This window comes from Melitaea cinxia, chromosome 2, assembly GCF_905220565.1.
Source record: "Melitaea cinxia chromosome 2, ilMelCinx1.1, whole genome shotgun sequence".
Classification (NCBI taxonomy): domain Eukaryota; kingdom Metazoa; phylum Arthropoda; class Insecta; order Lepidoptera; family Nymphalidae; genus Melitaea; species Melitaea cinxia.
The window spans coordinates 13,205,438-13,233,299 of record NC_059395.1 but is presented as its reverse complement, the minus strand read 5'-3'; the positions used below and the strand labels follow the sequence as shown (position 1 = coordinate 13,233,299).

The 27,862-nt window shown below is 31.5% G+C and overlaps 1 protein-coding gene across 1 annotated transcript in view; it reads right to left on the bottom strand.

Annotated features, from left to right (window-relative positions):
- The window catches only part of LOC123665215 (protein sickie), a 221,874-nt gene that overhangs the window by 38,490 nt on the left and 155,522 nt on the right, over nucleotides 1–27,862 (bottom strand). Inside the window, 13 exon segments of the mRNA XM_045599553.1 lie at nucleotides 12,121–12,195; nucleotides 13,008–13,111; nucleotides 14,821–14,949; nucleotides 16,647–16,753; nucleotides 18,031–18,057; nucleotides 18,424–18,615; nucleotides 18,895–19,008; nucleotides 20,073–20,217; nucleotides 20,945–21,037; nucleotides 21,274–21,448; nucleotides 22,137–22,190; nucleotides 22,597–22,731; nucleotides 23,301–23,478. Of these exon segments, the coding sequence (XP_045455509.1) occupies nucleotides 12,121–12,195; nucleotides 13,008–13,111; nucleotides 14,821–14,949; nucleotides 16,647–16,753; nucleotides 18,031–18,057; nucleotides 18,424–18,615; nucleotides 18,895–19,008; nucleotides 20,073–20,217; nucleotides 20,945–21,037; nucleotides 21,274–21,448; nucleotides 22,137–22,190; nucleotides 22,597–22,731; nucleotides 23,301–23,478 (1,528 nt within the window).

The following is a 27,862-nucleotide window of genomic DNA, read 5'->3' as shown; positions in this document are numbered from 1 at the left end:
AAACACTGTTAAGTTGCATGTGAATTTATAAGAATTGGTACAAATACGCATTCCTTTAAAAGTAGGTATAGTTTACTTCACGCAAAGCAAAATAATATTACCGACACATTAGAAAGTTGCAATGTTAAACTTTTTGGTTAATTACACTATAATTTTCTCAACATTACACAAGTCCGATCATGTGTTAAATTGCCCGATTAAGGACGTAATAATTTTATGCGGTAATTAAATTACTTATCCAAAAGATTAAAGAAATCGAAGGAAATTATACTACATATATATATATTTCCGATATATCTTGCAATGTTCTATAACCTATTCATTGAGTGTTTCTTTGAATTATCGGTTTAGGCATCGGTGTGCGTATAACGTAATCTAATACATGTTACGTAAATACTACGATACTAATACTATGCACTATTAGCACCTGATGTCCATGTGTGAACCATGAAATCAGTAGTAACTGAACTTTTTACTTTACATACATTTTACGAGTTCGTTGTCTTTGTTCTATAAACAAGCGGACTATTTTGTGTGTATTTAAAAAAAGGGTTGAAACTTTAAAGGTTCGTGACGAGGTTGCTCGTAAAGTACACTGGAATCGACTCGGGAATAACTTAGCCAAAAAAACTGGAAGTAACAATATCTTGAGTAATTTTCTTGTTCAGTAGGCGTAGGAACAAGCAAACAAACTTCAAATTATTTAGTTTCCATTCTATGGTTTAAGGTATACGTTATCAATTACCACAAAGACGTGAATACTAATTAAAAATAGCCCTTAAGAAGCTGCAATACAGTGAAGTAAAGCAATATTTTTAGTATGGGAAGAAGAGAATGAAACTGGAAAATATAGGTAGAGATGCAAACTAAATTTATAACATTTATAAATTCGATCTGAATTCACTAGGCCATTTAGCCTATTGAACAAATAAATAAAGCAGGGGCGCTACATATCTCTCCGTCTCCGTATAAATTAACCTCAATTGAGAATGTTGTAGAGGCGCTTGCTTGATTGAAGATGGCGTATTCTAACTGCAAGTAAATTGTACACGGAGCTGTCCTGTCTCATTTGTTCCTACTTTTAAAAATAAGTATCAAAGAAGCATCAATATAATAATATTCGTACAAGTAGGTACTACTACAATTACAATACATAATATAAGAGAAATAAGTCAAAATTTTCGATTAACCTTCACACCTTTTTCTGTTACGATAACCAACATAGTTATTTTCCCCCACATAAAACTTGTATTCAGAATATCATTGCAGTTTTATATATGAACATGAAAACAATTCCGTGTGTATCAGTGTTCTACCTCTCCTCGTAATTATTATATTAAATGCATTTGTCTAATATAACTGTACTATAGACACCATAAAAGATTTTGTAAGTAAATATGAGCAATAGGTTGATATCCAAAAGGTGTTTCGTAGTTAGTGTAGATAAAAGATAATAATGCCAACACTTGGGCAGGTATTTTATATGCGTGAATTGATAAGAGTATCTAAATAACAAGCTCTTGACTAATTTATTAGGTTAACGAACAAGAATGCGTAAATATGAAACAATTATATTGATTTAAAAGGAATATTCAAATATTAATATTAAAATATCTACATCAAATAAAACATTACATGAAATTATTTTAATTAGGCATTTAAAATTAATGTTATAATGATAATTATTATAACTATGAAGTAATATAATCGTTATTTAAGATAAGCTAAGCATTTTGCTTCCTCTTTCTTAATACGCACCGCAAAAATTAGGAATGCCCTTCCGGCTTCCGTTTTTCCAAATAATTATAACTTGGGTATCTTCAAATCAAGAGTGAATAGGCATCTTCTAGGCAAGCGCGCACTATCTTAGGCTGCATCTTCACTTATCATCAGGTGAGATCGCAATCAAGCGCTAGTCTATATATTTAAAAAAAAAACAGCTAATTATTAAATATTTTTATACTTGCGCGTACTTTACTAGACACGTTTTGGAGAGTCAAGTTTATTCAAAAGATGTTACGTATCGAAAACAAATAAATGGTTTGCACAAGATTATAATCATGTAAATATGATCAAAAAGTTGTTTTACATTTATAAATTAATAAAAAACTATGGTAGTAACTCAATGTTTATTTCTTACCATCACAATCGTATAAGCTTTTTAAAATATAATTAAATACAGTGGTGACCTTCCTTCAAATAATGTGACAAAAAGGTCATCACGTGAATCCAATCTAGCGCTACGTTTCTATTTTATTAATTCTGCAGAAGTATGATGGATATTGAGATTGGTCCTATAATATCAATGATATGAATTAGCTAGCAGTCAAATATTACCAATTCGTTACACCAAATCAAGGTTTTTAATATAAGCGAAATTTTATAACTAACGTTATACACTGGAGGAAATCGAAGAAAGTAGACGCTAGAAAGTTAATAAAGATTTTATAAAAGATAGTTCGCAGCTGGTGATTAAAACATTTACGTATAGTTAATTTTTTTTGGTTTACGATACTGTCATAAAATGTTTTGACTAGTTATTCTTTCACCTATAAAACACATCAAAGAAATTAGAATCAAACGACTGCTACCATATAAACCAGAATCACATATAAACGGTTCCGTTTGATGTTTATTTTTGTTCGCAGTGTTTATTAAATTCGCAATTTACACACTTTATATTTTATTTTATTAGATTTAAAAGGTTTTCCTCGCAATCAAAACAGTCTTAACATTTATAGCTGCTGATGAATTATATCGTGATTTTTTATAGCCTACACCTCGTCGTTCGGCCTTTCGGATTTATCCGTAAAATTCTCGACTGGATTTATGAGTAAAAACTATCTGATGTGGATTACCAGCTATATTGCAATCGTTAAGTAATTTATATATACTTTATTTATCAGATTATGTCGGCTAAAAATTATATTAAATTTTTAGCCATTTTGTGTCTTCTGGTCCCAATAAGGTCTAAGGTTTTTAACACATTATGATTTTTCAAACCTGTTTATTTGACTTTAATGTTCATTAGAAAACTTAATTGTACAGACACAAATTTTAGTTTGCCAGTTTAAATTTAATCGAAATGATTTATTTACGCTGTTTTTTTTTTTGTCATACTTTAATAAAAATAGTCGACAGAATGAGCTTGGATATGTTACCTTATACGACGCGATAGCTTATGTTTCTGAGCAGATTGGTTATATTTTCAGTAACTCCACTCTTTTCTCTTTTGAGTCCGTACTGTAATTTTATATAGTCTATCTAATCGGTGTTTGTAGTTAAACTCCTCCGAAATGGCTTGACCGATTCTCATGAAATTTTGTGTGCATATCGGGTAGGTCTGAGAATCGAACATCATCTATTTTTCATTCCCCGAAGTTATAGGGGGGGGGGGGATTGAGAAGGTTAATAAAATATATTGTAAAACAACGTTTGCGGGGTCAGCTAGTATCTTCTATATAAATATGGTACATAGCATTATCAAATTAAAAATGATCTTGCTTTTATATATATCTAAAGTCGAATTTATGTAAAAATGAAATATTTTTAAAACTTTTAAAAAGTTTGTTTTTATCATAATAAATTATTATTTTATAATTCAAATAAATCAGCAAAAGAGGTACAAACAGTATTTTGCTTGAAACTTTTAAAATATTATTTGCATTGTTTTCCTTCATACAATTTTTGAGGTTTATATATAAAAAAAAAACTAAAACTATATAATAAAACGCAACTAAGTCTAACGTAAATTTTACGTACAGTTGGTCTCGTTAGACTACAATGATCCAGCAATCGAACAATGAAAATTAAAAAATATGGGACAAGTGAATAAGTCTCTGTAAAGGAACGACTATAGAGAGGGTCCCAAAGATGTCAGAAAAAAGGGGCGAATACCTGCTCCCTTAATCGTATAAGAACACGAAACGCACAACCCTAGACAGCAATCGTTTGCTTTTGCCATATACGCAATATTTTATCAACCTTAATAGAAATATAAATGACACAAATTAACGATAATTTCATTATGCTAAAATATTATCATAAACAAACTCTTAATTATTACAAGCAATATTTTCCATTACGTATCAGAATTAAGAACGATAATAATCGATGTACGTTTCTAACGTCAAAATTAAAATAAAATGACATGACACGGATGTCTTAGTAACAAAACAACAAACGGTAATCAAACATGTTTTGCTTCTACAGATCTTGAAAGAAGAGAACTGGGCACTGCTACTCAAGTATTGACTATGAATAAATCCTTACAATAATACACTTATATCCACATATAAACTACAAATCATTTTTATCACTATAATATTCACTGATAATATTCAAAAGATTGTTTATATGAATCGACATACAAGCGCGCACTATGATAGCGACGCGCGTGCGTCCGTTCTTTATCGCGTTTTAAAACAAACTGGTTGGGACGACGATAGTGAACTACTAAATAAAACTGAGTCACGGAACCCTGAACAGTCCGGGCTGATCGCTAATATAAAGCATAAGTTACGGTCTATCGGGTCCATATAAAGGGACAGCAGTGTAGGGTTATTATTGTACTTACAATATCCAGTTCATTCTAATAATAATTAGGTAATATTGATTTTGATTCTATCTATATAAGACTTTATTTTTACATATTTTATAGCTATTTCATTATGCACATAAATATTACTTCAAGTGAAGAACTTATCTTATTTTCATTCGAAAATCTCAGGAGTTCGATAAATAATATAGGCTATAAAATATCAAATCACAGTCCTTGAAAGTTGAAACCAAGCAGAAATATTCTTATTGAAGAAAGGTCAAAACTAAAACGTAGACCGTATGTTTTAACGGTATAAGTAGTTGTGTGTACCTACATCACGCACACTTGTTGCGCAAGAAGGTCCACTTTTAAAGATTTATAGGGCATGATCTCGAGTTACACTTGATAATGTCTCATTTTGCGTATGCGGCTAAAAAAACCGAGAACCTTTTTAATACAATTGACAACAGGTAGGTATAAAAAAAACTGAATGCATGTGAAAGAAATTGTGTAGATAATATATGACACTTGAAATCGTTGAAAGGATTCTGTGGCAATTGTGAATATAATACAATTTAAGGTGGAAAGTACTGTGTGGCTACGGTACTGAAGAATATAGCCACCCCCTCTCTTCCCGTGGGTATCGTAAGAGGCGACTAAGGGATAACACAGTTTCACTATCACCTTGGAACTTAAAAAGCCGACCGGTGGCGGGATAACCATCCAACTGCTGGCTTTGAAATACACAGGCCGAAGACGGGCAGCAGTGTCTTCGGTGCGACAAAGCCAGTACTGCGGTCACCAATCCGCCTGCCCAGCGTGGTGACTATGGGCAAAACACATGAGTTCACGTTATTTTTGGCGTAAACTTGTGGAGGCCTATGTCCAGCAGTGGACTGTATAGGCTGTAATGATGATAAGGTGGAATGGGAGACAAAAAGCTATATAAAAAAACTTGACGGAAATCAACTATTTTAAATGTAACATTTAAATGTTAAATTTATATTTTATAACGTTTTTCTAAATGTTTCATCACCATATATAACCTTGTTTTAGTAAACATATTAATTAATTAGAATTAGATATATTCGTTTGCAGAGGATTCATTGCGTAGATTATATCAGGAAGATTTTTCACGTAAAGTAACAAATTAATAAAACTGAATGTTATACTTGCTAGTAAATGAATCATTCTGTATTCATCTGATCGCTGTATTTTCGAGAGGTATAATACTTGGCAAAACATTACTGACCATTCAGTCAAATCCATCGCGAACTTACAACTCATAAACATATCCTTTGTTGGTCTTGGATTACTGCCAAGGCTCCGTTTGTGGTATACGGACTGCCAACTAATTCTTTGGTTTGTTCCTCCATACACTACATAAATTATGAGTTAATCGTCGATTCAATAGGGTATTGAATTGCTACAATTATAATTTATTCGAAACTTCCTTAAACAATACATCGATGATCGAAAAAAAAAACGTTTTATTGTACCTTCAAAATCATTTAAACTTTATAGAACTCATAAACATAATTTAATCGATATAGAGACGGCTGACAGTATACATTAAAATGACATTGAAATTTATAATCTTTAAAAAACAGTGCTCTATTACAGCAATGAGTCCTTTTATAGTCTTAGAAATAAATAAAAATAAAGTAATATAGTGATATATTATTAAAATGAATTCTAGGATGTAAAGTGATTTCAAAATTCAGAATTTAAAACCATGGAATGAAAGGCAAGTAAACAATGATCTCAATAATGCCCATATAACGTTTAAAGCCATCGAACAGAGTCACAAGAACAACGATTGATGTCCGTGCTTAGTTCAGATGTTGAATAATTTATGGCGGCGTTGTTGAACAGTAAATTAGGCGAACAAAAACTTACTCGGATAGCTATTATTGAAAACTGCACTTCATTGTCCCATGGAGAGCCGCTATTAATGAAATCAATGATTATTTATTCAACTTAATGGAGATAAAATCTTAAGGCTGCGCTTGTTACATTTTTGTTTGGTTTAAATTGAACAATCTTTGTTTTGTCACTTCTCATTTTGTAACTAGTAAAACTAACTGTATTTATAGCTTGTGGCTTTAATAACATGTTGAAATAATAACATATTATACTTGTTAATTACTCGTTTAACTTTGAAATAAATATGTATTCTTAAATATTTTTCAAAATATTTAGGTATGCGTTGCACATATATTTTTTTATTACTGAAACCGCACTTATTCACACGCAGTTTCGTAATATTTTGTCGTATTTTTCTTGTACCTTAATCAAATAATTGCGTATCAAAAGTACCTACCTCAAAGTGTATCGTACTGCCAAAACTATGATTTGTTTTGCTGTAATATTTATACAACGTATGACGCGTTTTACGTTAGTAACTGTCAATCTTATGTCAGTCATTTGTTATTTTTAACGAATTACTGCAGTTATTGATTGAATTATTTTTAATTTTAAAATGTCCTTATAAAATCATGTGAGTCAAAGAGCACTATGATGTGAGTTGACAAATTGGTTAACAAAAGCTCACTTATTGTTAACATCATATTTATAATACATTTTTATTCTAACTCAACTTTACAAACATATACGTTGAAACACGAAAAAGTAATTATAACCTGTTTACAAAAAAACACTTCACAGGTGTCAGTATAGTACCTAGTCGTATGAGCCGTTTGTAAAACGTTGCAATTTTTTTTAATTTACACTTAAATTTTATTACACTTAGACAAAGATTATAAAAAATAAAAAAGACTTACAAAAGTGTGCTTATTTGCTTAAAATTTTATACTTCACAATTAGAATAGAAATAAAAATAAATCAATGTAGGTATGTAGAAATATTTACTGAGATATGGATACCTCTACTGCAGTTACTAAAAATATGAGAACATGTATTATATTTTTGTAGATGCGATTTTTTTTTTTGTTTTCTTTTAATATTTATCTTTAATGGAAGAAGATACATATTATTAGTTTATTTTTAAACTATGTACTACTATGAAATGTGATTTAAATAAAAACCAGTTAGTCATCAGTCTGCGTAGAATAACGTAATGTACAACATGGATTACTCTCGAACGATAAAAAACAACACATTACCGTGTCAGTCATACCGCTTTACATTAACCATACCCTAACGATATCATTAACACTCGATGTAACTTACGATTTATGTGCCAAATGACACAATTGCTGTACATAAATGTAGTCATATTAAAATTGCATGAACATTGAATAACGTATGACATATAATCACATAGCAATTCTATCTTTTGGCCAAATTTGTTGTCAGGTCGTGTTCTTTTTTACAATATGAATTATGTATGTACATTATATTATACGCCCGTCGGTAACGACGTGTCGATAAAAGGACTCAAGGGTTCGTTTGACATAATTTTTTACGATGTCGAAGTAGGAGATTGGGACGTTGATTTATATTTTTCTTAAGTCGCAAAACTTTATTTTTATAACTTTCATTAAGTGGACTTTTTGTGTTAATAAATTGTTCAAGTGATTATTTAGTTTTATCGGCTCGGTTTTCGCCTCTTAGAATTTCTTTGAGTGACAAAGAAATAATATCAAATACTATTGGAGTTGAGAGCCAACTGGATTTTTAAAACGTTCACTGTCTTCAAAAAGAAAACAGCATTAACATAAATGAACAATGAATTTATAAAATGAATTTAAAATACTAAAAGAAACGTCTTATTAATTATTTTAGATATTAAGATTATAAGCGAGCACTGTTAAGCGCTACTTAAATACATACATACTTACTATAAGTTCGTCCTTTGTACAATTGATTCCGTGTACGTGAGAAAACCAGTTGCTAGCGCAAACCTTATATAAATTTATTTGCGTAGATGATAAAGGAATAGAAAATAAACGTTTATCATTATTCTACAATTATTTATTAGATGAGGAATTCAGAAAAGCGCTATCGCTAGATGTAGGTGACGCGTGTCATTTCTGATTAAGGAAAAGCGTTATGCTTTATCAAGCCGCAAACGTCGAAAGCTTTATACTCTGTGTTATATTTTCAACTAGTTGCTGCGACATTGTCTACGTAGAACTTAGGGGAACAGGCTATGGGAACTAATTTTAACCATTACTTAATTTTTTCCTTCAATAAAATCAACTGCGAGTTATGAAAATAGGTCGTATTGGTGATTAACAAAAAATAACAAAATTTCTACCTTACACATATTAGATGAAATGAGTCTTATATTTATTTGTAACTATGCAACGCTATTTATTCCGTCTTAAACATAAAAGTGGCATTTAAAAACTTGTTTAAATTTAGAAATGCAATTACGTTACGGCTCTTATGTTTGTATCCTGTACCTTAGACTGAACTTACTCATAACGGATTTAATTTTTCTTTAATTACTCTTTAAATATTTTTAAAAACTTGTTTCATTTTATGATAAAAATTACTCGTACCTAATTTTAACGTTCGGTATTTTGATTAAATTTTGTTTTAATTTTTTGTATTCCGATGCATCACATTTAATAAACAAAATAAAAACGATTTTTATACTGCATATAATTTCCTTTGCGAATGCAAATTGCGTAATAATTTACGTTAAATCTGTTCCTGGCATTACGCGTACATACCATAATTTTCTTATTACACATTTAAAGCTGATCGCTACACTGGCATAATAATATGTTCGTACAAATATAATTGAAAATAGTTTTCTCTATAATGTACACGCTCCCTAAGACTACTTTCAGTTAGGTTAAACACAGTGTTAGCAACTGTTCGACACACATTCCGAACACCCGATATGGCGAGCGACCGCACTCACGGCCGTGCGACCGAACCCATACATACAATATCTGATCTTGTCATCATCATTTTAATGTAATTGGATTTTCGTGCTGTACTTTAGTATCATGTCGAAGCGTCTGGGAACATCGTATATTGATACTTAAATTTCTTCACTGTATAACTCGTTAAGTTTCCGTAAGCTTATCAGACTACTAAACCTGCTCTGTTTCATTACAAAAGTAAATCAAGTCTAGTAAATAGCACATTACGAATTACAGTCAGGGAAAAGTCATGAAAAATATTAAACGTATCTGGGTCATTTAGCATTCCTTTATATTCCTCACACAAAATTTGTGTTTCAATAGTCCGAAGAATCGCAAGAAAGGCTGCAACTTTCACATTGCAATCCATTCTGCCGTCTCGTCTCAAAAGTCTTTAAATTACACTTAATGATATGAAACAAGTGAATATAAAAGGTAAACATTATTAAGCTATGACGTATTAATTTGTACATGAAAGCTGTACGATGAATTTCGTATCGTCATATATATATATATATATATATATATATATATATATATAAATTTATATATATTATTATAAATATAAATTTATATATATTTTTATATATTAATATATATAAATCTCGTGTCACAATGTTTGTCCTCAATGGACTCCTAAACTACTTAACCGATTTTAGTCAAATTTGCACACCGTGTGCAGTTTGATCCAACTTAAAAGATAGGCTATATTTTATTTTGATATATTATGTTATTATTATATTTCAGAAAAAAATAAGGTGGTACGAAGTTCGCCAGGTCAGCTAGTATATATATATATATATTCGGAAATACGTCGTTTTTTAACACAAATAAAAAATCCAAGTCCGTGCAGTTGTTCGGAATGTTATAATTACTTACATAGATGTGACGACGCCTTGGCGCAACGGTCACAGCACTGGTTAGTGACTGCTGCGCTAGTGTTTGCGGGTTCGATACCCTAACATGAAAATACAGATGTTTGCCGTGGTCTGAGTGTTTGTGCAGGTCTCCCCACCGTGCCTTGGAAAGCACGTTAAGCCGTCGGTCCCGGTTGTTATCAAGAACACCTGATAGCAATCGTTACTCATAGTAGGGGATATATCCGCCAACCCGCATTGGAGCAGCGTGGTGGATTAAGCTCTGATCCTTCTCCTACATGAGGTAAGAGGCCTCTGCCCAGCAGTGGGATATTACACTAACCACTATCCTTGACATCAATCATACAAAATTATGATACTTCTATAAGTCATCTAAATGTTTAATATTCTATTACCAGCCATGGAAAATTATGTAAATTAAAGAAAAAGTCGATTAGACTCAGAGTTAAATTTATCCGTTCAAAATGCGTAGCTTTGATTTATTTGTTATCAAAGACACCATTCAGTTCTGTTTATACAAACAACACGATATAGTGATGACTAGAAAAGAGATCACTTACTCGACGTCTTTATTTACATACTTGTCATTGACCCCTAACCTAAGTCAGCATATTTCTATGTATTTGGTTAAACAATCGCAATGAAAGGCATTGTTTTCTATTCCCTAATTACAAAAATATTTTATTTTAAAATTCACACAAAAAACAAAAATGACTAAGCTCGTTTGCTTTGAGAATTATTAGCGGAATCCTTGTAAAATGAAAAATAATTTAATATTATTATACAATTTTTTTTTATTTAGAAATTTTAGTTTATAATAACATATTATTTTATCTATGTGTTTAAATATCATACAATTTTAGACTAATTGCATAATTATATTAACAACTAGCGACCCGCCCTGGCTTCACACAGGTGCAAAAACGATCGGTGTTCCTCTACTATATTATACACGTATTATATGTATAAACCTTCCTCTGGACTCTCTCTATTTACTAAAGAAAACCGCTGCGTAGTTTTATAGAACTAAGCATACAGAGAACGGGAAGCGACTTTTGTACTATGTAGTGAATTAGTGATACAGCAAGTAGATTATTACGGAGTTACGCACTATAAAATACTAGGGTAATCGAAACAAAGCATCTAGAAAATTTAATAAGTCTAAAATCTCGTCTCGTTCTAATAAATAAGAAATCTTTAATATCATCGCGTTCTTAAAAACAAAACACTTGCATGTTCGACAGTTAACGGATATTGCAAAAGCGTGGATCCGTAACGTAAAACTTATTTAAAATTATGGTTACACATGTAGTCATAATTATATTTTTATTAACTTTTAACATTAATTTATTTTGAAATTTTATTTGAATAAAATATCTAATACCTATATATAATTTTCGTGTCGCGGTGTTTGTAGTTAAACTCCTCCGGAACGGCTTGACCGATTCTCATGAAATTTTGTGTGCATATTGGGTAGGTCTGAGAATTGAACAACATCTGTTTTTCATCCCCCTAAATGTTAAGGATAGTCCACCCCTATTTTTTTTTTAATTTTTAGATAAATTATTTATTCTTTATTTTATTATGATTTGGCGTTGGAAAATACTTACAACCCTAAATTTTCACCCTTCTACTACCAATCCCTATTTTTAAATACCATTTAGCGGCAAGACAACGTTTGCCGAGTCAGGTAGTGTGCTATAAATTATTGTAATGATGAGCAGATTTTTGTCATACTGACGCTAATACAATTAAAAGATTTTCTATGAAACTCTGCGGGTTAGCTCATATTTGACACATACGAGTTATGCCGCGGGCTACAGCTAGTTTAATAAATTGGAGAACAGTAGAAAGTACTTACGTTTGTGGTCAGTTGGGTCGTCAGCGTGTGTACCTTTTCTTTCGCGTCCGCCAGCTCTCTTCTCAACTTTCGAACCTACGACAATGAATTTCGTAAACATATTTTCATTTACAATATTTTGCTAATCGGTGAATGTAGTCCAAAAACACTAGGAAAATATTGTAACAACGCCTTTAAACAATGTTTTTGCTATCTCGATATTCTTTATATGTATGTTTTTATTTTCATGTACCTACTATACATATGAAAGTAGTATCAGCTAAATTATTATACTTAGGTGCTGTGTTAGAATTACTCATATAATTATATATCAAATTATAAATCAATAACTCAAGTTTGCTTGGAAAAGCAACATTACTGGTATGTATTTTTTTACTCTTTTAATGCATGAAATCTTATGTTTTTGTATATTTCCAAACTTTCAAAACATAAGAGTTATAATAGTTATTATAGTTAAACTATAAAATTATGAAAGGCAAATGTGCGAATAAAATAACTTTTGGATGTAATGAAAACAATAATAAAATAAAAAAGCTAACAAACGTCTGTTTTCATTGTCTGGTGCTAGAATGGCTGACTCATTTTTCGCACAAGTAATAAGAATTGCAATTGAAAGGAGAAATACCACATTTCCGCTACCATTCTACACGGACTCCGATTGTACTGTTACAATTGCTCGTTTATTACCAAGTCTCTTTGTTCATATAGCAACATACAGTATTACTACAGAGTCTACAGACATTTTTTAATAAGTATCATATGCTTATTATGAAAATTAGTTTAATGACATCGCAATTATATAGAATCAAATCGTTCTCTTTATTCACGGAAGTCAAGGGCCAGGTGTGGTTTAAATTTACGTAATACTGTTTTGCTTAATGAAGTACTAATTATAAGAAGTCAATTACCTCATGAGCTTGTCTCTCATCCGTCCCAGCACCTGCGGCCAACGACGACGCCGTCGATACCAAAGACGCGGTCGAACCGTGCACTGGAAACGAAGTATCGATATATTTCGTGTAACTTAAGATTACCTATCACCGACACGTGATACGTTACTTAAGGTTACTTATCTGTGTTTTAATAATAAATATCCATATTTTTTTATCACAAAACTTATTTATTATTTTCAAATTCTATTAACACTCGTTATTAAAAACGTAAAAAACGTAATCGTAAAATTATATTTTACTGCTTTTACAGTTTATATGTTAAAATACGCCTGCAAGTATCCGCCAACCCGCATATTGGAGCAGTAAAGTTAAAGGTTACCAATTTAATAAAATATGGACAGTATAGTCCGGCTAAAATAGATATTTCAAATTAAAAACTTTGACAGAGCTGAATTTTCTACAGACCTTGGGTACACTAGTAAAAATAATATATAGGTATAAAGCTTCATTTGATGGTGAAAGAATAATTCAAGTCCAATCGCGATTACGATGATTTTAATGATTTAAAATGCTATCATTTAGTAAACAAATTTTTCTTATTTAAAATGTTAATAGCTCAGTTTTATAAGAGTATTTATAATTCTAACGTTATGTCTGGTAACAAGACGGCGACACGAGGAAACGAATGATATTAAATCTTTATTTTTTAGCGTAGGGTGCTTGATATATTAAATGTAACAATTATTCTACTTGCAACTATCTATATGCGATAAGTTATAAAAACAATAAAAAGATATGAAAATATAGTAAAATGCACCCCACGTTTTTTACTTTGAATTGAATTATTCTCTTAGTAATTTAAACTTTCGTATAATTTTATTTTGAAGTAATTAATTATGATTGATTGTTCGATCTTCTACTACTGTAATATAAATTATTTGTATAAATTAAAAATCGTATTAGTAAAAAGTTATTTTCTACTTTTTAACTCGATTAGCTATTAAAGCGTGGTTTTTTAATTTTTTTAAACTATAATTTATTTCTTAATCACTGGATTATTATTTATTTTGTTTATTTGTTTTTTATTCTAATTTTTCTCATAGAATAACAAAAAAATATTTATTATTAAAAAAGTTAATATATATATAGTAAAATTTCTCTTCCACTTAAACTATTTCGTTACTATTAATTTAATTAAACTCGGTGAGTTGTTTGTAGAGTTAAGTCAAGGAAGTCGGTTTTATTATTTGTTGTTTATATTAGGATGGAATCGGTCAAGAACCATGTCATTTGCTTTTTCCGTTTCCGAACACGACTAATTGAGAGGCCGTGTGCAATTAAATGATGCTGGCACTTCCTTAGCGTCTGCTCTCCTATTTTCTAAAATAATCAAAACTACAGGTACAAGTTTAACGACTTAACAAATGGAAAATTGCTAGTGTATCAGAAAAATTCTTTTTGTAATGTTAATACACATTATAATCGTCGTCGGTCGTGTTTTTATCGATTACAAACCGAATTATTTGAAATAAATGAATAAAAAATTAAGTCTAAATAAAAAGTTACATTCTGAAAAAGATAATAAAAGTTAAATTACATATTCAAGCAAAAATTGTCTTTCAATTTAAGTAGGCTTTCAAGATCACTTTAAAACGTAGATATTCTTTATTGCACTTAAATTTTTTTGTACAGTTATTTTATATACAAATTAGCAAAGGTGGTATTAAGATTTAAATAATTTGCTCAGGCCATCGTATCGCAGGTAAAGATGATAAATTGAAGTTCAGAATCAATCTTGAGAACAAACCTTCGTCATTCTTTTTAGGATAATGGTGCGAGTGTCGCGGCGTGTGCATCACGTTGCCGGGCTGGTGCGTAGGGCTCAGCGCTGAGCGAGGAGATGGGGAAGGGGGCTCGGAGACACCGTAGTTCAGACCTAATACAAAAATAGTTTTCTTTTTATTATAACGATTGCAAACACGCATTCTGTCTCGCCCCACGATAAGCAAATACCGTACCGTAGCCATAGTTTAACTGATGTAGGGTAGTAAGTAAATTATACAGAAGTAAATTATACTGATTTCAAGCAGTGTTGTGTTCCTTTTGATGAGTGATGAGACCAGGGGGTAATTGGAGATAGAGTCGGCAACGCGCTTGCAATGTTCCTGGTGTTGGAGACGTCTACAAGCTATGGTAGTTGATTACCATTAGGTGAGCCGTACGCTTGTTTGCCGACATAGTTATGTCTGTGTAAAAAAAGCCTATGAATGCCTGTTACACCAGGAGCATTGCCAGTACGTTGCCGTTTCTAACTCCTTACCTACCTTCAACTCTGGTCACCTTACACACCAAAGGAATACTACTTGAGAGTAGTGTTATTAAGCTGTGATCTTCTGTAATGTTGAGGTACTCCCCAGTCGAGCCGCTCAAATTTTGTGTAGGATATTTTCTATTGTGCCTCAGTAAGTATATTATAGTATATTTTTCTTGCTACAAAGCTTGCAAACAAGAGTACGATCTCGCCAGATGGTAAGTGAATACGCCTGTAATACAAGGAGCGTTAATGATCGCGATTTCGATCTCCGCACAGGGTAAACATTTGCATAGGCCACACACAAGGTGTTTGGTCTGGACGTGTTTAATTATTATCATTGTGTGGTGTCGGACGAGTAGAATAGCACCAGCCTCTTTCTTCTCGTGGGGGTCGTAAAAGGCGACCAAGGGATAAACCTGGCTCAAAATCATCAAGGTCCTGGAGAAGAAAACCTTCATTTCTAACCCGGAATGGAGTCTCTGTCAAGCATTCGTGGCATAGGTCTAAAATGCAAAAGACTCCTGTAGCCGAACTGGCTCCACATGTATCGACTCGTTCCTGTGAGCCTAGCCAGTGAGGTCGAGAGGGTGGCGCAGAGCTTAAGCAACTCTGCGTTTTCCTGAAGAGTGTCCTAGGCGACACAGTGTCTGTCTGACACTGTCTAAATCGTCTGCAATAGACGGACTAAGACCAATGATGGGTATGTTTTCGAACCCCAACTCATGAGTAATTGTTATTAGGAACCATTAAAAGGCGTTTATTACTATCATTAATTTATTAGGCAAACCTTATAGGTTATTATTTTAATATGAGTTCTTTGAAGCTCCACTATTATTACAAAATATTTTAACTCGCATAAAACTATATTAAAAATTTATTCGTTTTGTATGAGGATATATGTTTTATATTTCCGAACCTCTGACACAGGAAAAATCCTAGTGGAAGCCGTTGAGTCTGAGGATTTTTTATTTTAATTTACTATGTTAGCTCTAATAAATTACACACATGCACCTGGCAACATCAAGGGCTTTCTAAAGCATCCAAGTGTGTGTGATAGAAAGTCAATCGTTATTTGATCTGATCCGTTGTTTATAGATGTCAAGTCAAATTCCAAAATGTTAATGCACATGCGTACGTTTGTGGTTGAATTTAAGTTAAAAAGTAGTAGTCCAACTGCGAGGTAGTCTTACAACACTTTTTATATCACATTATAAAAATTATATAGTTTGATATGGGAATTTATGTTATTAATAATACTTAACAGTTTTCTAAGTGTAGAATATTGATAATGCGTTAAAAAGGTAAAATGAATTACAAACCTTGTGCCCCTGGTCCATACTGCACCGGCAAACAATAATATGGCTCGTAATCACTCTCCGAAGACCTTTGCAGCATTGAAGGGTATAACTTTTCCGATTTTGTTGATCTGTAACGATGCTCATAATTATGCATTTATACATATCTATATCAAAAGGTTTAAATTTCAACCTGCTTATGGGGGTATTATTAGGGGTACTTTAGACTGACGAAAGAAACGTAATATCTGTAAGTTAAGTGTAAGCAAACAGATGCGTGTCCGTTTTACATTCCTTTACTTTTAGTTAAAGACTGAAAATTTGACTTTTTCAATAAGATATAATCTCAGTCGTTACATTAAAAGATAAAACTTATATTACCTACTAATAACAATAAATAAAATTGGAGTGTCTTTTGTAATATTAAAATAACCGCTTTTTACTAAATGTATGTGGATGGATGAAAATAACATATTTTACAATTTTTGTCTGTCTATCTGTCTGTTTGCTTGTTCCGGCTAATCTCTGAAACGGCTCGACCGATTTTGAAGGGACTTTTACTAGCAGATAGCTGATGTAATAAGGAATAGTTTAGGCTACTTTTATTTTATAAATGTTATTATTTTGTAACTTTGCGAACTGGATCATAATTTTTTTTTAAATTCTACGCAGACAAAGTCGCGGGTAGAGCTATTATTTAAATAAATATGATACTAACTCGTATATTCAATACAAAAAATTAAATCTGTTTTGCATCTTACTAAGTGGAAGTGTTTTATCATAAAAATGATGTTTAATTAAGTAGTATTTACGAAGGACTATTCTTTTATTTCTGTAAGAAAATTAAATACCTTCTACTAAATCTTAGACGTAACGACTACTAACATGATAAGGCGCGATAAAATTTAGTTATATACTGCTTTTAAAAATGATTGCGTTTTTAAGCCTCTAAATATTTCAACTCATTTAATTTTTCAGTTATCTTACATACAATAAAAATTCAAAATTAGCAAAGCCTGACACAAACAACGAATACGCAAGTATAAACGCTAGCACAAAATTACTGTCGAAATTTTGCTTCATTTTATGCATAAAGTGTTTACTGTAACTTGCAACAAAATACACGGATATAGCTTTACAATCGCAAATAATATATTTATTTTTACCAGTGCTAAATGCATAATTTATATAAAGACGATCTTAAAACAAAACTTATAAATCATGTGTTCGTCTCATTTACAACAGCAAAAGTAAAATGAATAGCATTTCATTTCACATAGATTTCTTTTATAATTTATAAAAATTTCTTTATGTGTAAGCCGTGCCATGTTTGAACATGCATATATTACATGGTAAGTGAAGCGTGCCACCTCGAAGCAAAACATAACTTGTCATCCTTGTGGCATACCTTGGAAATGTCCTATCTCTGAGGTAGCTAAAAACGAATCAAGATATTACATAGTGTTTATATTGTTAGTTGCGTGTTTACATAACTATAAATAATATACGAATGTTGTACATGAAATGATATAGGGAAGAGCATTAAAGCACAGTAATAGTAAACAATACACAAATAGATATAGGGAATGATTTGGTGATGTATGATGAAGTTATAAGTGGCGTAACTACCAAACGTCAAATGAAGATCTGAATGTTTAGTTTTTATTTAGCTATCATGAACCCAAATTCAAAAAACTACCAGAATTTTATTTTCATATAAATTAAAACCAAATCCGCCTATAAAACCTAGCTACGCCACCGTACGCTACCGTCACCGAGTAGTTACCGTTCGTCGACCCACCTAATACTGTTGCTCCTGTTGAGACGGGAGCTCTGCGCGTCTCGGTGCATGATGAGCTTATTGTGTGTAAGTGAGCTGCGGTGATGTGAGTTAGGGGAGGAGGTGTGGTTGTGCGCGTGCGCCGACTGCAGCGACGTGAGCGACTCCAGCGACTCGCCTTCGGACAGGCGCCCACTCGCGGAGTATGTATTGCTGAAACGGGGAAACGAAATGAGGGCTCATGCTGTGGCGCCAGCCGTACCCGAACGTTTGCGACTGGCGGGAAGGAATGCATAAGCATGATCGTGAAACACTCTGTATTACTATTTTGAAGGAATGAATGCACAAAATGCACACGGTATATATGTACACATATGATCGCAGAATGGATGACAATGACTATACGAATAATATACTTATAAACTTTATAGAAATGGAACATGGACTATTCCACAAACCACCCACATTCAGAATGTATTAAGGCATATCTACCTGTGTCTCAACCATGGAGCGTATGGTATTCCGTAGTCTGATTTGACTTCGGAATATGTTTGAGTGTCTGAGAGACTTCCATCACTGATTTTCATTCCGCCTCTAGGCGATGCCCTGAAAGAACAATCGTTGTACCGAAACATGCGACCACTACGAGATTTGATCGACGACTGATCACAAATATTCTCACGGATATTTTATTATCAATATAAACAAATAATATCAACCGATAAGAAAGTTTACCACCATGTCAAAGATATTATAGATAAAGATAGATATTTTGAAATCTTTAAAACTAGCGAACTATATAATTTAATTAATATTACTAAATATATAGTAATATAAATACTTATTTTCACAAAACATTGCAAATATAATTAAAACTCAAGTATTTTTGTCCACTACGATTTCATACACCGCACTTCACTGCACATTCAGACGAATGAATACAACGCCTCTTTTAAATTAAACTTGAAATAGAACAGGCACGTACTACGATGGAATAAAAGTGAAATTATTATAACAATGCAATTATTATAGCACGCGAAGTTTTGCAATTATTCAATTAATTTAATGATTGATAGTTGATATTTCAGTTGGATATAATTATTATTTGCAATAGATAAAATAAAGCTATTAAAAAAAATGTCTATATATATATTTGAACATCACTATAACAATGACAGGATTATCATATTCAATTATTAAATATTATTTTTTACGCAAAAAAAAAACATTGCTACAAAAAATTTCAGTTCAACCCTGTAAACTAAAGAGTATAGTTATATTGTAAATGATCTTTAAGAACAACATCTAGTTATCTCTGTCTAACTCCAATAAAGCATCATGAGTTTGGCTAAGAACATTAATTAGTCGAGTCTCAATAAATTGTCTGAACATTTTGTCCGCTCTATTAAAACATCAGCTGACATATGATGTCATACAAAACAATTGAATGTCAATTTATTTTTTATAAACACTGATTGATGTTTACAGAAAAATACTTTAATACGAATATATAATATGATATCAAATTAGTCAAAGCAAAAAAAAAAACCTTAAATCAAATAAAACGTTAATTTAAATTAGTTTTAAAATGACACTGCAGTTTAAAACAAGAATGTTGCTCATGCTAGATATGTGGATACAATTAGCAATATTAAGTTACACAAACATACCTATGATGATGGAACAAGGCAGCGAACTCGTGTGTCCCTGGTTTTGGTAAAGACTGTGATCCTAGAAGTCTTTCCCGTACAGAAGCAGACAGTTGTGCAGCTGCAGTTCCTCCTAATGAGTATGATTTGGGTCCGATGCCGTTTTCTATACATAATGAAAACAAAATAAGTATTATCTATAAAAAACACAGTCAAAATACCGACTATAGCAAATACACATTTTGTATAAAAGTATCAAATTTAAAAATAAAAAAAACACGTGGACTGGGGGTCTAACAACAAAGCACTAAACTCATATTTTTATTTTTAATGGTTTAAAAAAAAGGTATTTGGCACAGAATATAATATTTAGATGATTATAAAGTGTTATATGTATCTTAATCTTTTTTAGTAAAAGATATAGTAACGTTTTATTCTATTTTAAATATATAATAAATCAAAAGAGAATTAATTATATATTAGATTATTGTATTAAAATAATATATAAATAAAAATATTAATTTTGTTTAAAATGTGTACTTTAAGGCTTTGTAAATTATATTATTATTATTATTTTTTTATTTTTTATCATTTGCAAGGTTCTTTGTCCGTCTGATTGTATTTATTTTTGTCGTATTTTGCACATATCTTCATCAATTAGCAACTTGCTTAAATTTTACGACCGAAACATTTTATTGATAATACTCCAAAGTTGTTAACATATTGATTATTTATCATATTAGGATATATTAATAGCACCTCAAAATCTTTTGTCGCTTTGTATTATGAAAACTGCACTATATAATCGAAACAATGAATATTGTCGATGTATATATTATTTTTTTATACAATAATAGGCTTGCGTTTGACGAAAATTAAAAATATGTACTCACTGTGTATTTGTAGGTCTTGTGTACAAGTTTGAGTGCCTCCCGACACTTTAACTTTTGTTCTCGGTACTGCAGATACTTGAGCGGTTCTGCCAACTAGAATAAATTTTAATAATCAGACTCTATTTTTATTATTTTCTGTTGATAAGTTTGTGCTATATTTTGTTAAGTGGTTGTTAAATTTATAAGTATATTTTTGTAACATGAGTTTGCAACTAACTTATCCATATTTTTATTAAATACACTACACTAGTCACTAATCAGTTAATATAACATTTTCTTTTTTTTTTTCATAAATATCAATAATAATATGTATTACAATAAATTCTCACCGTGACCATGTTGTGGTGGACCATTAGCGGGAGGCGGTGGAGGTTGGGAGCCATTTTGTCTCTTAACATAACCAAAGCTCTGCGGTACTTTAGCTTTACCAGACGAACAGCTACTGCCGTTCCCTCCACTGGAAACACTTGACGGTCGCGATGACGGTCCACTCGGCGATTGCAACTGATGAAGAAATGAAATTAAATAAATTAACTAGTCAAGTTAATTAACACGCTACAATAATATTTTAAGGCTACTTCTATTGTTTAAAAGAAAAAATACGAAACTGATGTTATATTTTTAAAAAATTACCAAAAAACGAATTTCTTAACTGGATCTTTTTAACACCGATTTAAAATAAGCTATAGCTAATCGAGATTTATTCTCAAACCTATGGTTATAAACTGTCTTTAATATTTATATATCAAAACTCATGTTAATCTTTGAACAACTAATAAATATATTTATATCTACAAAGGTATTGTGTACAAGCATTTTTGAATTGTCCGAACTTAAATTCTATCGAGTAGCTCTAAAAAAAAACTGATTTCACACAATTTTATAGTTCTGTACTGGTTTTAATTATACACAATATGCTCTAAATATGTGTACAATATATTATTGTGTGCATAAAATAGCTTTATAATATTGATATAAATAGAATATTTAGGAATTTGTTATCTGTTTTAACGAAAGTAAAATATCGTTTTTTATTTGCATGAATATCGGAGGTAATGAGCAATTTATGTAAATGTAGTCTATCACTTAATATCATAGCATTAGAGCTAATTAATCCATCATATTATCGTTTCTTTGCAATAAATAGAAAGAAAAAATAAACAAGGTTTGGTTTCAAATGTATAAAGTATACCTGTGAGCTTCCACCCCGCGAAGCGTGCTGATTTGATGAGTTCGGAGCAGGGTACTGGAATATAAGAGCAACGGATTTTTAGTTTTATTTCATATCTCTAAAGCACACTCCAATAGAAGTTCATTTTTAGTCTGAAATATAAGTTACAAGTAATTTGATTTGAAATGAATACAAGTTAACTTAAAGATTGTTGTTTTTTGGAATTTTCGAATAACATTGTTTCCTTATAAAGAATTACCAATTTACATCATCCATACAGACATTTTGTAATATGTCTATTTATTATGTAAACTCATATTATAAAAGGGTATTTTGTTTTTTACTACTGAACCAGTACTAATTTCTCCAAATAAAAGCTAACGCGCATTACAAAATTACATAACAACTCACATTTTCGCAACAATTAAAAAATCATAATAATTGGTATTTGCGAGTAGACAAAATGATTATAGCTTTGTACCTGAGGATGTGGAGCTATTCCAAGCTGTTGTGCAGCCGTAAGTTTTTCCCTTTTGTGGTGTTGTGGTGAATGGTGACCAGTGCGGCGCTCACCTTTTCGCCCATGGGAAGGACTTGGTGGAGCTGGTGGTTGATTCTGAAATATAAACGTGAAAAGTAAATCTAAATGATTCATTCATGATATTAATTTTGTCTCAAACAATAATACTGCACTCTCTTAGAAAATTGACGAGAAATAACTACAATTGTTGTATTTTGTAAGATTACCATTAAGATGTATAAAATACAACTAAATTCCCAATAAAAAAAAATAATAATTAAAAACACATCAATGCTATTCCTAATTCTTACATTTTTTTTTCTTTTTTTTTGCCTTTTGCTAGTAGGTCATAAATGCCTCCTCTGTTGCAGTTGTTCATAAATATAATCAATAAAAGTGACCTACCCAGTTGTTCACTGATTACTTTCAGTAACAACAAAAAACAAATAATCTGATTGATTGATAATGCTAGACAGAAAATACGTGGCAGCACGCTAATTATAGTCAAAAATTCATGGCGTTATCTGGTACAGTTCCATTTATTAAGTAATATTGTAGATGAAACAAACAATTACTTGTAAAAAAAAGGTTTATAATTAGGTATGTTCTATTTCACTTTTTGATAAAGACCATTTACAGCTCTAAAAAATTACATATTAACTTACAAGTGGAGGAGCTCCTACACCGGGCGAATCTGTGTATTTCTTCCATGTTGTGTCTTGTCTAGGTGGCGGTGGCTGTCTCTCAGTCTGTTGTCCGCAGTCGGCCTTACTGCGCGTCCGGCCTACCACTCGGTACACCACGCCACTACCGCCTTCCATGCCTCTACGAACTCCCCCACGTCTGCAAAAACAAGTGCGTATTCTTATTAAAGTCAAAATTTTAGAATAATTATACTATAAAATAATTCTATCCTGTACATCAATCATACATGTCTAAACTGAGCCTATGCCTATATTGTAAAGAGGATATGAGGAGGAGGCTTTATTTGTTTGAAAGCATTAATCTCAGGATCTACAAAACCGATTTCAGAAATTGTCGCTTTGTTTATCTTGTTTCTATGATAAATATAATTATGGGCGACACGATATCACACTCTAAGCCATTAAAGTGGAGTCTTAATAGTCCATACAAGTAAAATTGCGCTGGTTGTCTAATAACTTCAAAATTTAAGATATGTGTATTTATTTATTAATATAAATACTATATTGTAAAGTACACTAGTGTGTTTAAAATAGAAAAGCTTGACGCTACAGCCAGTGGCCTCGAACCTGCCGATTTGTCGGTATTTCCACCGATATGGGGTCTGTTTTACCGAAATATCGAAATGCAACGATTTTTCAATGAATTTCCTATATTTTTTAAACTATCCCGCTCTTTATAAGCATTTTACTCTTTACATCGCAAATTAGGTTTTTTTTTTTAATCCGTAAACTTCGGTAAATATGGGTTCGTAAATTCGTGAAGTTCACTATAAAACAAAATAAAAACAGTTTACGATAACTAAAAAAAAAGGTCAATATTATGGATATTGTCTCTTTAATTTAATATGTTATAGAGTAGCAGCGTATAAAAAACACTCCACTGATCTGAATGCTATTAAAAATTGTTTGGGTAAGCTAGCAGCACATGATGTGTACTCAAATGGTAAACAATTTAACAGTGTTGAGCAACAAAAAAATTGTATCAAAGATGAGTGGAAAAAGTTAAACTAAGATCATGTTTAAAATGTTTTTTTTAACTGAGGTAGGACAAAGCAGGAAATGTCTTACTCAACAAATGGAGTAGCCGACTAGGGTAGCACCTCGACTTTACAAGATCATAACTAAATAATACTGTTTTCAAGCAGTGTTGTGTTCCTGTTTGGTGAGTAAGGCGACTAGAGCTCCTGGAGAGGATTGGAGATAGGGTCGGCAACACACTTGCGATGCTTCTGGTGTTGCAGACGTCTGTAAGCTACGATAATCGCTTACCATCAGGTTACCACCAGATGAAGTTGTTAAAAATAGAGGAAGATGTATCATTACTAAAACAACAAATTAAAAATATCCATTAGTTTTTTTTATATACCTAAGTGTGATATAATTTTGTCCCGCCGCTCGAGCGTCATGATCTTACTCGGAACCTATAGGCAAATACATATAATAACTGCTTTGCATCAATGCCTTGCCCGGTAATGAAAAACCTATAGTGTGCTAAAGTTTTGTCGCGGACTGTATGTTTATAAAAAGGAGGCACGCAATAAAGGACTCTCTCGGAAGGACGATCGACCTATCAATTACGTAAATATCTTTATAAACCTAATGATTCAATTAAAAGGTCATTAATTATAATCAGTGGCTGTACGATAGTCTCCGAAGGGTTCGTGAACGCATGACTGATTTGATTTTGTAACAAAGGAGAGATTTAATACAGAAATGCTTGTGCTGTGTGCTTAACATTACATTAAAAATTTTTTTCGCCTTTATCCGTGTAAAAGTCACTACGAATTAACTATACTAAATCAAACAAGCCCGTGATACTGGTTAACCTTTAAAAGAGTCGTGGTATAAAATTAATATCAAATAAAGCTATAGAGTTAATACATATTCTTCTATAACCAAACTTCAAAGTTTTTCCATCTGTATGTTTATTCGGACATACGCTAAATAACAGCTATCATAAATATGCAGTATCTTTATTTTCCGTTTAAAATTGTATTGATAATATAGTTAAACATAAAGATTAACGTAATATTATAACGTTTAATATTTATTTATTGTATCAATTATACATTTCTCACGGCCATTACTTTTTATAAAGTTATTGTGGAATATACCAACTACATATTTAATATCGACTTATCCATTTTTTGTTGTCTGGAATCGCAGTTTGTGATTCATATTTTAAGAATTAAGTGGTGATTAGTCCTTGGAAAGGGACACTGAATCCTTACAAATACCTACGTCATAAAACGACTTGGGCATATATCAAGGTATATTCGATTTCAAATTCATATTACAAACATTTCTAAAATGTAAGTTACGTGTAATTTTATGGTATGGTCTTCATTGAGCTATTAATTAATTTATGGAATAAATAAAAAATAGGCACATATTATGTAATTCTTGTAACCATCAGCTTAATTTACAAGCGCTAAGCATTACTAGGAGGCACTTAAGAGATTACTACGCATGTCTGTTCAAGTTAAGGATTAAATACCCGACTTTACTGATGTACACTTTGATGCACTTCTTTAGTGAAGTGTTCTTTTCGCGACTTACCTTAATATTTCTTGTACGTACCTAACGTAGTAAATATCATGGAACGGTAACCCTTATTCTATATAGCATTAGGTCTACCTTGGCTCAAATAATTTCCCAAGGCTATTCTCAGGGTTCGAAAAAGTGTTTTGTTTGATAAAAGTGTTCTGCAGGGTGCTCTAAGCCTGGGGCGGCAAAACAAAAGCAATTGAATCGGCTGATAGAGGGTGTTCATCCCACATGCAACATGTTGTGTCCTACATTTGAGCGAACGCTAATAACAGCAAAGCGCTCTCGTGGTTATCTTAAAATATAGGCCACTGCAGTCAGACAGCCTCACGTATCAACAACACGAAAATATTTTACATATATCAAATTGTAGCTGGCTGATATCACTACATATTTTTAGGTATCCTTATTAAAGTAATGGTAACCTAAAAATACCAGCTTCTAAAAAGTTATTTTGTACCCGTAGGCACCAAAATTTAGAAACAATCGAAATTAAATGTGGTTTTTACAACATTAAAATAAACCAAACCTAAATTCTGGTGTATTTTTTTACGTGTTAAGAACTGAAGTTACTACAAAAGGAATATAGGAACCTATTTCACAAAAACATAACTAGGGAAAGGGGTAAAAGATAAATATCTTTTATGTTATATATTTTTATGTATAAATATAAAAAATCTTTATAATTATATTATATATTTTATATTTTTATGTGTAAATATACAAAATCTTTGAGATGAGCGTCTTAGTATGGTCATGATGATGCCACATTCGCGTGTATTTTTACTTCAATAATTGTTGAGAGAAAGAAAAATTAATATAAAAAACTTTAAATGTACTCTGCAATTTTTAAGTAGATTAAATTAGGTATGTATTTTAAGCGTAAAACTAAAAATCACATACGTATCCGAGTAGGTACTTTAGTCAACACTTAATTCGCGTGTCATTACGAGTATACAATTTAATGTACAGTGGATTTTGACACAAAAATTATTTTATGAAACCTTAAAGTAAAAAAAAACATCAAAAAATTTTCAAAGAGTTTTATAAAATTCGAAATAGTTGTTTCATTATAAAAGTGGTTGTTTTTCACACAATTTTGAATGCATAAATTATAATACAATAATAATTCGTTACTTAAAATGTAAGCTAAAATGTTTACATTATTCAACCGTAACAGCTAAATAATGTACACAATTAAAAACCATAACGGTTGTATTCAGGGCAATCATCAATCACTCCTTATTGTACGTCATTTGAGATCAATGGAGCCTTTATGGTAAGAATTGAGATCATTATTTTTACTGCGGCAGAGGTTACCGTTGTTTATACAACGTCGAAACGTAAATTATAATTAAAAATACAAACAATGGCAATGTTCGGTTTACGTAATTCATAACTATAAGCAATGTAATCTAGCTATTTTTCTTTTTGTTAGAACACTAACTTTTCACACCAAAGTATCTTAATTAAAAGCGAAAGTACCTGGGTGACCGAGCTTAGCTCGGTATTTTTAGTGTATCGTGTTTTTTGGAAATCATATTTAAATACGAATTACAAAATAAAATGTGAATCATATTTTTTTTACCGACAATAATGAAAAATATAAGTAAATATAAAAAATCAAAAATAAAAAAATAATTAAAAAATAAAAATGATAAAATATGAATAATATTTTTCGATTTTACCGACATAATAATAAAAAATAAGAACTGGCTAATTAAAAAAAAAAAAAAACGAGTGCGTTGAACCGTGGTTTGGCCGATTTCCCACCTGATCTATTACAACTTTATTGACAGTTGCGAAATTAACCTTCGTATTCTAACGATATTGTAGCCATTTTTTCACTGTCTAAAAACTGGGATATAACGACTTTTTTCTAAAAATAAATCCTAGCCAGATTTATTTATCTTCCCCGAAATCCCCTGCATACTAAATTTTATGAAAATCGTTGGAGCCGTCTCCGAGATTCAGAT